At 44.4% G+C, this 12,102-nt stretch overlaps 1 protein-coding gene across 6 annotated transcripts in view; it reads right to left on the bottom strand.

Moving 5' to 3' along the window:
- Positions 1 to 11,856, bottom strand: part of TBC1D1 (TBC1 domain family member 1) — a 235,683-nt gene extending 223,827 nt beyond the window's left edge. For all 6 annotated transcript variants that reach the window (XM_055434927.2, XM_055434930.2, XM_055434929.2 and 3 more), the window contains exons 1-2: positions 11,650 to 11,856; positions 8 to 510 (exon numbers count right to left, since the gene is read on the bottom strand). In XM_055434927.2, the coding sequence (XP_055290902.2) occupies positions 8 to 424 (417 nt within the window). In that variant the 5' untranslated portion in view covers positions 425 to 510; positions 11,650 to 11,856. The remainder of the gene's footprint in view (positions 1 to 7; positions 511 to 11,649) is intronic.
- Positions 11,857 to 12,102: the final 246 nt, after the last annotated feature.

Here is a 12,102-nt window from a genome sequence, read left to right as displayed (position 1 = left end):
CACTTACTTTTGTTTGATCATCGGCTTTGAACACATAGCAGATACTCTGCTGACTGGCTGCATCATTTTTAATCAGACAAGCAAAATAACTTGGGTCGTGACTATTGTGAATCAGTTTGTGAACTTGCTGAGGCTTACACTCGAAGATGCTGGAACAGATCAATGGGTCCCATTGTTGACTTTTTCCTGGCTCAGGCTCACATCTCAATCCAGACGGCGAAACACAAAGGCGGACTGGCTTGATGCCAGGCTCCTTTTTGGAAGACTGCCCGCTGAGCCTTCGCACCTCTGCCACCACCCAAGGCAGCATGGGCATGGTGGTCAGAGAATGCACAGGCAAGGAGCCCACCAGCTGGAGACCAAAGTCCACCGAGACCTCGTTAGGGAATGGGTGTTTCCTCGCTGTGAAGGTTATTGGCTCCATGTTGGGAAAGGTCTGGAAACTCAGGAAAACGTTGCCACTGTTTTTCTATTTTAGACCAAGCAATCTATTTCTCATGCTTCTGAATCCTGCGGGAGAAAAACAGAGGCATTAGAATTTAATGAAGTCATGGCAATAGCTACTTTCAAAGAGATATTATTTCAGAGCTTGAGAGTCTGAAACCCAAATAGACGAAGAAATGGATATTAGCTCAAATAAGCTGCTCTGCCTAGAAAGAGCTTTCTTCAAATTGTATTACATATAAAACCTAAAAATGCCGTAACTGTCACACTCACTACAAAGCTCCCAACGGGAAATTCCTGTTAAACACAAGCCTCATAGAGCCAACAGAGGCCAGCTCCATAGAAAGTAATATAGTGCTGCTTGGATAGCTTTAAACCCTGCTGTATTATTTAACGTACATTTCAAGACATTTTTTTAAGATGACTGAATTCAGTACTGGTGGCTCCCCCCAAATAAGTAATCTTGCAAGAAAAAAGTCAGCTATCTATCATGACAGTCTATTGAACCAGATCAGTTTTCAACAACTGACCTGATCACTTATGATACCCCTGAATTTTTAAAGGCTCTCCCCGATGTAGCCCGGAGGTTCTGAATCACGAATTCAAATTCCATTAACACATACTTGGTGACTATTACGTTCTAAACACCATCACAGATATTTTCTTTCATTCATGTACTATACACACCCCGTGTCTCCTCTCATCAATAGAGGGTGTTTTTTGTACGAGACTCAAACTCACTCAAGGGGTAATTTTCCCTTCTCTATGGGTGATTTTCAACAACCACGTCTGATGTATCCTTACACCCTCCTGTTCCACTGGATAACAAAACCTTTCTGTCCAGAGCTGAGTTGTCCATAGGATCTCAAGCTCTCTTCTATAATCACTTGCTCCCCTGGACTTTCATTCTCTCACGCGTTCCCTGAACATATAGACACATGCTAAGAAGAAAGTCTATGAAGCCAGGGACCACATCTTATTCATCTGTGTCCTGGTGTCTGGCACAGACCCCGACTCAAAACAGGGTCTACGTGCGAGTGTGCTCAGTTGCTTCAGTCGTGTCTGACTCTTTTTGACCCTATAGACTGTAGCCTGTCAGGCTCCTTTGTCCATGGGATTTTCCAGGAAAGAATACTGGAGTGGGTTGCTCTGTTCTCCTACAGGGGCTCTTCCCGACCCAAGGACCAAACCAGGGTCTCTTTTTTAAAAAAATATTAATTTATTTATTTTAATTGGAAGCTAATTATTTTACAATATTGTAGTGGTTTTTGCCATACATTGACATGAATCAGCCATGGGTGTACATGTGTTCCCCATCCTGAACCCCCCTCCCACCTCCCTCCCCATCCCATCCCTCAGGGTCAACCCAGTGCACCAGCCCTGAGCACCCTGTCTCATGCATCGAACTTGGACTGGCGATCTAGTTCACATATGATAATATACATGTTTCAACAGAGAGACAGAAACCAGCGTCTCTTATGTCTCCTGCCTGTCTTTACTACCTGCCCAATAGACGCTATAGATATGTTAAAAGGGTGAATAAAGACTCTTTTATAAAAAAAAAAAATATGTTCTCCCTTGACCTCAAAGTCCCCTGGCCCCAATTCTTCCTTCCCTACACAACTGTCTTCAAGGTAAAATCTCCACTTGCTCTCTCCACTTTTTCCTCCATCCACGATCTGGACTGACCAGAAACAATGAGGAGCCACCACAATTGCTCCCGTTAGGGTCACCCACATCCTCTTGTTGTGAAATCCAAATGCAGCTGTTACGTCCTCTGCTGCCTTGTCTCTCCAGACCACTTTCTCAATGTTGACCACTCCATCCTGTTTGAAACTCTCCTGCTTCTGCTCTTACTTCTCTGGTTGCTTCTTTTCAGTTTCTTGATGGCTTTCCCCACTTGCTTGACTCCAACCTCTCCCCTCATTCCACCTGTATCCTTTGGACAATTTTACGTGACCTCTTGGTGTCAGCGACCATATTCTAATACCCTTGCTGCCACTGATAACAGCTTACTTTCACTAGGTACTAGGCAAGTGTTATTTCATCTTGAAACAACCTTCATCTCTCACCTTGGTCTCAACTAGAGATGACCAATATTGCTGTTTTTACGGCCTAGGAAACTTTGTCATAAGTGATTTGAGTTTGCACCTGATTCTCAACCTATTCTCTTGCACAAGAACGCATCTACCATATAAACACCAATGATTCCCATACGTCTGTCTCCTTCTTGAGTTCCAGATCAGGACAGGCCATTAAATATTTCTATCTGGATAGCCTATTCAGACAGCATCTCAGCTTCAATTTAGTTGTTTTAAATCTAACTCAGTCTTACCTCCCTCCTATCCAGAACTTCTCTTCCTTCCCATCACTATTTATTTTATCAGCCAAGTCAAAAGCCAAGGAGTCATTGCTGTAGACTGAATGTTTGTGTCCATCCTCCCTCGGTTTATACGTTGAAATCCTAATACCCGATGTGATAGTGTTTTTAGGGGTAGAGACTTTGGGAGGTGATTAGGTCATGAGGGTGGAACCCATATGAATAGGATTAGTGCCTTTATAAGAGACCTAGAGATCTCTCTTTCCACTTCTACCATGCGAGGACACAGGGTAAAAAGAGCAGTCTACGAACTAGGAAGCCAGCCATCACAAGATTCTGAATCTGCCAGTACCTTGATCTTGGGCTTCCCGTCCTCTAGAACTGTAAGAAATAAGTTTTCATTGTTTATAGACTTCCCAGTCTGTGATATTCTGTGACACCAGCCTGAACGAACTAAGACAGTCATTCAAATCCCTTCTTCACTCTATTATTACTTTCTTAACTGACTTTACATCTAAATAAATCTTACTTTTTTCTCAACTGGAGAAAAGGTGCCCCCACAACTCAACCCAGCCTTCATGTATTTCTTAGAGTAACTCAACCAACACATAAAATTGATTATATCACTCCTCTGCTACAATTCCTTAATCGTAGCCCCCATAAAATCTAAACTCTTTGACATGGCGTATAGGATCTCTTCAGAATCTGGTCCTTTCCATATCTCCAACTGTGTATACTTCTCTAAAATGCAGCTCTGGGAGCTTTCCAGGTGGTGCAGTGGTAAAGAATCCACCTGCCAATGCAAGAGACACAAGAGATTCACGTTCAATCCCTGGGTTGGGAAGATCCCCTGGAGTAGAAACTGGCAACTAGTTCCAGTATTCTTGCCTGGAAAATTCCATGGACAGAGGAGCCTGGTGGGCTCCAGTCCATGGGGTTGCAAAGAGTCAAACACGACTGAGAGACTGAGCACGCACGCAAATGCACATGCAGCTCTTGGCTCTGAAGATAAGTAACTAGACACGGTTCCCCACCTGAGATGGGGTTTCTCATGCCTCCGTGCCACAGTGCATAGTGTTCTCTCTGTCAGGAACATAATACCTGTCACGAACTGTAGACAGCCTGAGAGTTTACCCTGCCTGCAAACTTACAAGTCAGCCTGCCACAAGTTAGCCTCCTGGTAGAGGACATGAGACTCCCAGGTCAGACAAAGAACAATCTATTACTCAGAGCAATAGCAGTAGCCACAGAGGCAGCATTGTGGCTGGTTCCCTGACCTTCAGTTCCCACAGGCCAGGTGACATCTGTATCCACAGTGGGTTACAGGAGAGGCACCTGAGGTTTGGAAGCCTGAATATTTTATAATAAGGAGTAAGAATATTTTGGCCACCTCATGCGACGAGTTGACTCACTGGAAAAGACTCTGATGCTGGGAAAGGTTGGGGATGGGAGGAGAAGAGGACGACAGAGAATGAGATGGCTGGATGGCATCACCGACTCTGTGGACATGAGTTTGAGTGAACTCCGGGAGTTGGTGATGGACAGGGAAGCCTGGCGTGCTGTGATTCATGGGGTCGCGGAGAGTCGGACATGACTGAGCGACTGAACTGAACTGAAGCATGTCTGTCCTTAAATTCTGGAGTGTCTTTCAGAGAGGAACACTATTTCTATCTTCCTTGACTGTTTGCTATTGAAAAAGATCGAAAAGCTGGTCCAGAACAAAGCAGTCAGTACCTCTGCTCACGAAACAGCATCATGGACAACCCAAGGAGACTCTCCCAATGAAATGAAAAATTAGGATCATTGACAACCCAAGGAGACTCTTCCAATGACCTCCACTGGTGTCCTCTAACCTAATCCCAACTCATAGACAAGTCCTAGTTCAAGCAACTGTCACCTCTTTCATCCACGGTGATTCAGGGCAGCCATCACCATGTCCTGCTGCATTTTATACCTAAACATTATATTTACTTTAAAAGTTTGAATAGGTGTCCCTAAACAAGTCTGTAAGCGTCTTAAGCTCATAAGGTTTGGGGTTTGTGAAATCAGTATTCAAATTCTAAACCATTTCTGAACTACAACTGAAGTCTATTCTTTTTACTCTGTGTTTACTATGTTACATATATGCATATATCCAAAGAAATAATTTTTATAATTAATTTGAACATGGTTAAAAGCTAATTTAAAAATTTTAGATGTTCCAAAGTTTAGAAATAAGTCCATATTTTATTTAGATCGGTAATGTATTTCATAAAAGTGTATTCCCTATCTCTTTTCTCTTAAAGTAAAGCTTCTCTTGACGATGAAAACAGACTTAAAGCTCATATAACCCCATTAATAAAGGTCTCTCCTTTTTTTCTTTCTCTCACCTACAGGTGAAAGTGGCATTAAATGTCTGGCTCAGCTTCCACTCCTGTAACTGAATCTGCTTCAAGTGCTAACCGTTGACAGCCGCTAATCCCAAGACATGTTTAAAGAAGTGACTAGAATTATTACAAAGAATAGACCCAAGATTTATCAATGAGAGTAGATGAGGCAGTTATTAATATGGTGGCAACCAGTGTAGCAGAATTCCTTTCAGTTTTCTTATAAGAGAATACAAGCATAAAGCAAAAACATTACACAATTTAGTCGTCTCAATCATTTGGTAAATAATTAGTCATCAAATTGATCCTGCAATTTCACTGTCAAAACTATCTGGATGCCTCAGATTTTCACTTTTCAACCAGGTGGGGCACATCTTAGTTTCTCTGTAAAAAACAGACTGGACTTTAACACCTTAACACTGTCAATAAACTATCAAATCATAAGTTCTACTTCAGACAGAGTCCTATTTACTTATAAGTAATTCAGATTCTGCTGACATAAGATTCATGGTAACTTAGATTAGGTGAATAACTATTTAATGTTCAATGAAAAGTTATATAAAACAGAAGAACCATTCAAATAATCCTAACAAACCATCAGATTATTTTTAAGCCATCTCAGTCCACATCATATGCATGTAACCTGTGACCATCCTTGAGGCCCCAGGGAGAACCATCTATTTCAGGAAGTCTCCTGTGCTTCATATCTCAGAAATACTCTGGTCTGTTATTCTGGTGAACATCTAGTCATGTTCTCGATAGCAGAGTCATCTGTGCAGAAGTCTGACCCCTCCCAGAGATCTTTTGTGTTCTACAAAAACTCTTGCCCACCACAACCCATAACCATGGTGGGACCCAAAACACAAAAACACTCTCTTATCAGAATAGTTCCAAGAACCTTGCTATTGAGTCCTGCCATGATAAATACTCCTGGAAACATGTATCTAAAATCACAAAATTTTAAAGCTAGAAAGGTCCTTTAAAGCCACTCAAATTTCTTTCTTACATGCAGGAAATGAGGAAACTGAAGAAGCTAAATGGTTTGTCCAAGTTTGGTGACAGAATTAGGACAATATAAATCCCTGACTCCCTTCCAAGCATGGCAAAGAACCTGTTTTCTTACAAAAACACTTTCAAGTGTGAAGTTGAGAAAACAAATTACTTTTCCAAATCTCAAGTTTACTCTTACAGAAGGATGGAACAAGACCATCCCCAAGTTTTCTTCTGTCTCTAAAATCTGGTGAATCTCATTTTCATGATGCAAAATACCAAATGTCCCCAAGACTGTGTGGGGATAGAAAGCTGCTCCGATCTTCCCTTAAGGAATATAAATGTGGGAGAGGTGCATGAAGACAGCCTGGGGTTTATTGATCAGGAAGCGAGAAAGGGGATGGTGGGAGTTAGCTGGCTGCCACTGGGAGCCCCCTCTCTTCCCAGCACCCATTCACTCCCTCCTTTCCAGTAAACCACAGGGAGTAGGATGGGGACTTTCCAGTAACCAGCCATATACTGCAGCCCCTACCTTCTCAGACGCTGGTGGGAGGGGAGGAGAGTGAGACAGATGGATGAAGGAAGGGCTATTGGAAGCTTCTAGCTCCAGGCCAGGTTAGGAACCAGTCAATACTGATTAGCTATCAGGGACCTGAGGGAGAGGCAGGAAACCCCCAAGGACACTCATTTCCCCTTGAGAATCAATGACATCTTTTTTTTTTTTTTTTCCTGTTCTTTACTCTAGATGGAGTAGCTTGCAGCTGAACAGGATTATTCTGCCACTTGAAGACTGTAATCGCATGCAGTGAGATCACTGGCTTGGCCCGGCTATTTGTCCATTTCCTGCATAGAATCCCACCCAATCAGAGAAGTGTGCTGCTCACTCAGGAATTGCTCATAGATCCCCAAAGTCTTTGAAGCAGTCGGCTATTTCACCAGCACGGCTATTTCACTGAATGGCTCCTGGAGCTAGTGGTTCTAACCTTTACTTCATCAAGGATGCTCCAGTACCTGGCTTTGCCTCTAACTTGACACATAAAGTAATGCTGTTTTGAATGACTTCCTTCCTATATAAATCAGAGCTAATTCAAGCCTAGTCCTTTAGAATGTCACTGTCACTTCCTGTATTCTCTTCCATGGTATTACACAGGATAAAAGGATGTGATGGGATCGTCCTAGTTGGCCTCTAGGGGTTATGTCTAACCTTGCCTCCTGCATGGCTGCTGTAAGTTATTCTCCTAAAAGTAATAGAATTAACTGTTAACACATAATTAAACACTTACCTGTGAGTCTGTTAACAGGTTTTGCACTCACAATAGCCCTGACCAATAAAGTCCATTATTACCATATCTGAATAAAAACTATTATGGACTATAATTACCACTATCAGCTCCAGTTTAATGATGAGAGATGTTAAGGAAGTTGCTGGCACAGGGAAGTGAGGTCACTTGCCCAAGTCATACTAGTAGCAAGTAGCAGAAGCAGGATTCAGACCCAGGTCTTTCCACTCCAGGGTCAGTGTCCTCTAGCCAGTAAATAAGGAAGGTAGGGTTTGAATCCAGAACTCCCATGTGCCCAAATTTCTGTTCTTTGCAATCTGACAGTATCTCCAGATGCAAGTAACACTAAACTATCATTCTAGTAGATGAACAGGGTTATTTTTCTACCTAAATTTTACAATAGTAACCTAAATCTGAGGACTTCCCAGGTGGCTCAGTGGTAAAGAGTCTACCTGTCAATGCAGGAGCCACAGGAGACTTGGGTTCAGTCTCTGGGTTGGGAAGAGCTCCTGGAGAAGGAAATGGCAACACACTCCAGTATTCTTGCCGGGAGAATCCCATGGACAGAGGAACCTGGAGGGCTATAGTCCATGGGGTTGCAAAGAGTCGGACATGACTGAATGACTGAGCATGCATGCATGCAACCTAAATCTAGTGTCAAGATGATATGCTCAAACTGTAAAACAAGCCAATATAATTATAGCAATAGGCAATACACATTGTGTGCTCACTACCAAGCATTGTTCTAAGCACTTTACATGTATGGATTCATTAAGTTTGACAACTAACCCATAAGGTCCCCTCTCTGGAAGTTTAGATTCACTGATTATGTGTGTGTGTGTGTGTGTGTGTATATATATATGTATGTATGTATATAATTATATATATATATAATGTGTTGTTAAATGGGTACATCTTCTTTTTAAGAGCAAAAAATAGCTGATTCTTGTCTCAAAGGAAACAGGCACACGCAAAATTAAATGCATCTTTGCTGGTACTAAAACATATTTCCTACATTCTGCACAGCTTCACTGAAACTTAAGTGTCAAGAACATTTCACATGGCCCCAATATGACCAATCATTTTCTAAACATCTGAAACCTGAACAGGGACACACTGATCTTAAATTTAAGAATCCATCAAATGGAAATCTTGGCTTGAAAATGTCCAAAACACTGAAAATGGAAAACTTCATGTATTTTGTGAAGAATCTGGCTTAAAAATATTTTTATTCGAATGTGGAAAGCAAGCAATGAAAATAAAAGTCAGCAAAGGTGTTCATAATCTGTACTGAAAACCTAAATCCTTTGTCATCACCAGAAAGGACACAAACCTAACACTCCTTGGTTTCTGAGTGGACTCACAGCCATTTTAATGAACAGATTTCACTTCTCCAAGTTTTAATGGCCAAGGAAAGAAGAGAGCCTGGAAGGAAGGAAAATGAAGTGCGGGGATGAATGAGGCTATTAAATTTGAGAAGAGCAGCACAGCAGACAAGAAAAAGGTCAAAGGAAACTATGCAAGGGTACCCACACATGAGCACACCTATGTAAGCCCCCAAGTGGGCTGATACACATGCTAGATCACCTGGAGAATCTGAAGAGTGGAGATTGGGGACCCTCAGACAAATGCTGTGAAGACAGTAAAAGAGCCTGAAGAGTTGTCATTTGGTGAGAGGCAATTAAAGCATATTCAAAGATGGAATCTGCAAGCAGCATCCCCACTCTGGGCGCCATCATGAATGAAGATGCTGGGGAACAGGTACATGTCATACTCCCTGCCAGTGGTACATCCTAGAAGCTCCCACAAGATCTGGGACTGAAAGGAGCCACCCACCAACACCTGGCTGCACACAGGGGTACACCTGGTTGCTACTGTAGCCCTTCTGCTGAAGGTCACCTTCTAGGGTGTCTTCAGGTGACACTTCCTGTGTCCCAGGAAGTAGGACACAGAGATTGTCAATGGCTGGATGATAAGGGAAGTGGGGCAAGCCGAATAATTTCTTCAGAGTTGCCCTTTTCTTCCTCAAACATCTGGTACCATGACAACGTCACATGGGACAAAAGGTCAACACTGACATGGCTGCACCAAACCAGAAATGTGACCATAGACAGAGGAGAAATCTCCAGAGCTCTCAGTGGGAAAGATAAAGGCAGACTAAGCAGAGAGTTCAATTTGCAAAACTTTATTTTGATGCTAATATGCTAATAATTTATAACTACACCAGTGAATTTTTCCCCTGTTTTACTGGTCTGCCAGTGACTGGACAAGTCCACATAAAGGCATTTATTTTAATGATTGTTTGATGACTTCAGGCACTACTTTGAGCCACACTTAGTCCCTTTTATATCTCTTTGCACTCATTTGACACTGTGGTCTCAGGATACTGCACTGTCTTCACTTCAGGAAATCTCCCCTAAACATTTCACACAGTGCCCTTTAATTCACAGCTGCACTCATTATCCACTAGCTCAGGTTTTATCAACAGAATACAATAGAGAAATTTGGAGAGCAAGCACTTTTTATGGCCTTATTTCCCTATACCTTGTTAGAAAAAAAAAAAAAAAGAAGCAGGCAGATTCGAGACTGCCACAGCTTTCCACTTGAAACAACTATAAAATATCTGTTTACAAAAGCAGTCAAACCTATTTCATGCATACTTTTCCATTCAATGTCCTTATTTCTTAAGACAGTCTTCAAGGTTCCCAGGAAAGAGCTGTTCAGTTCAGTTCAGTCGCTCAGTCATGTACAACTCTTTGTGACCCCATGGACTGCAGCATGCCAGGCTTCTCTGTCCATCATCAACTCCCAGAGGTTGCGCAAACTCATGTCCATCGAGTCGGAGCTAAGCAGGAGACATACCTCCTCCCCAAGCAAGAGAAGCCACCTCAACTCTACAAAATCGTGTGGAACCCAGCTGCTTCCCGGATCCCTAACCAAGATGGTAATAGAACATCATGTGTTCAGAAACATAAAATGTTGTCATGCAAGGTGGATTCCCAGCCCCTTAAAACAACTCTCCTGTTCACTCCTCAGGCCAACCCCTCCCACCCACAGCAGGTTCCCAAAGCACAACAAAATCCAGAGGTGGCCATGCTTCTACTCCTACCAATCTCATCTCCAGTCTTCAATCTCCTACCAATCTCATCTCCGGTATTTGGAGGAGAAGGAAGTGTAGTTGTCCCAAAGAAGGGATTTTTTTTTTTTTTATCAAGGACTCTGCAGTTGGTTTAGACGTCTGGACTTCCAGAGATAGTTGAGTTTCCTAGATGTGACCTATTTAAGCCAGGTTACTTTTACTAACTTTGCTGTAAAGCAGAAACTAACACAACATTGTAAAGCAAGTATACGCCAATAAAAAATAATTTTAATAGGTAATTTTAAAATGCTCTTTCAAAGTCCGATTATATGTATCACTAAGTAAAATCACCCAATTATCTAAAAGGAAGAACGAGCAATCTATGAAGTGAATGAATACCCATTAATTCGTGCAGGGCACTCAGAATCAAACTGTTTGGCGGGAGGAACAATCATCACTTTCGATTTCTTTTCCTTTTTAAGTAACTTCCAGAGAATAATCTATTTTAAATGAAATAGCCACACGTAAAGCCGCCTCTAGGTGGACTTCAAAGAAAATGACATCTCTTTTAAACACACACACACACACCTTACACCCACAACTCGTGGCGAAGTTAGAGGGGTCTCATAATCACAGACAGATCAGGAAGCTGCTAGAAACAATTAAGCAGGGTTTCAAAATGACTGGTACAGGATGTGCCCATAGAAAGAAATGTTGCGCGCGCTGGTGGAGCTGCCAAGTTGCTACTGCGAAGTACCCTGAACTTTTAAAGGGTGACCTGGGGTCACTCTGACCGCCCTCCCCCTGTTTGGTCGCCTTACAAACACACTAGCCCTGGAGACATTTGGAGGGAGGGGCGAGGACGGAGATGCGACGACCGCGAGCAGGAGTGGAGGGAGGGGCAAAGGGAGGGTGCCTGCGGGAGCTCCCGGGTCGCTCTGAACTTGAAGGTTTCGCTTTCGTCCAACTAGGGGACAACGAGGTGGCAATAAACTTCCTCTCCCGAGACACCCCCTGCGCGACAAGGACAGCAGGAACGCCCCTGGAGTGCCCGATCCCAGCTTTTCCGCCGGCCCGGGAGCGCAGGGGCCTGCAAGGGGTGGGGGACGGCCGGGATGCCCCGGGAGGAGGCGGCGGGGTGGCGCGGGCGAGGCCCCGGGAAGCGCCTACCTGTGCGGCGCGCTCAGAGCCCGGAACGCGGCCGGGGCGCGCAGGTGTTCGGGGGTAGCCCGCGGCCGGGCTGCGCGGGCGGGGCGCGCATCGCGGCTGGCAGGCTGCGCTCTTCCAGCCTCGGGCACTGGCAGGGCTCCCGCCTCTTCTCCGGTCGGCGGAGGACGCGGCGGGTCCCGCGGCGGCGGCGGCAGCAACAGGCAGCGAGGCGCAGGGACGCCGGCGGCGGCCGCGGCGGCGGAGGAGGAGGTGTCTGCGCGCGGCTCGCGTTTCCTCCTCCCCGGCAGGGCGAGCGCGGGGGAGGCGAGGGGAGGGCTGAACCCGGGATCTCCCAAGTCGGTCCCCAGGGACCTAAGAGGCGGCCGCGACGCCCCCTCCGTCCCCACAGCGCCGTGTGACTCTGCTCGAGCGGCATGGCCGAGACGGGCGAGTCACTCGCGAGCAACAGCTGCT

The sequence above is a fragment of the Moschus berezovskii genome, chromosome 5 (genome assembly GCF_049115385.1).
Source record: "Moschus berezovskii isolate FMDL1 chromosome 5, NW_MosBer_1.0, whole genome shotgun sequence".
Taxonomy (NCBI): domain Eukaryota; kingdom Metazoa; phylum Chordata; class Mammalia; order Artiodactyla; family Moschidae; genus Moschus; species Moschus berezovskii.
Note: the sequence above shows the minus strand (reverse complement) of the source record. Positions and strands in the feature narration are given on the sequence as shown.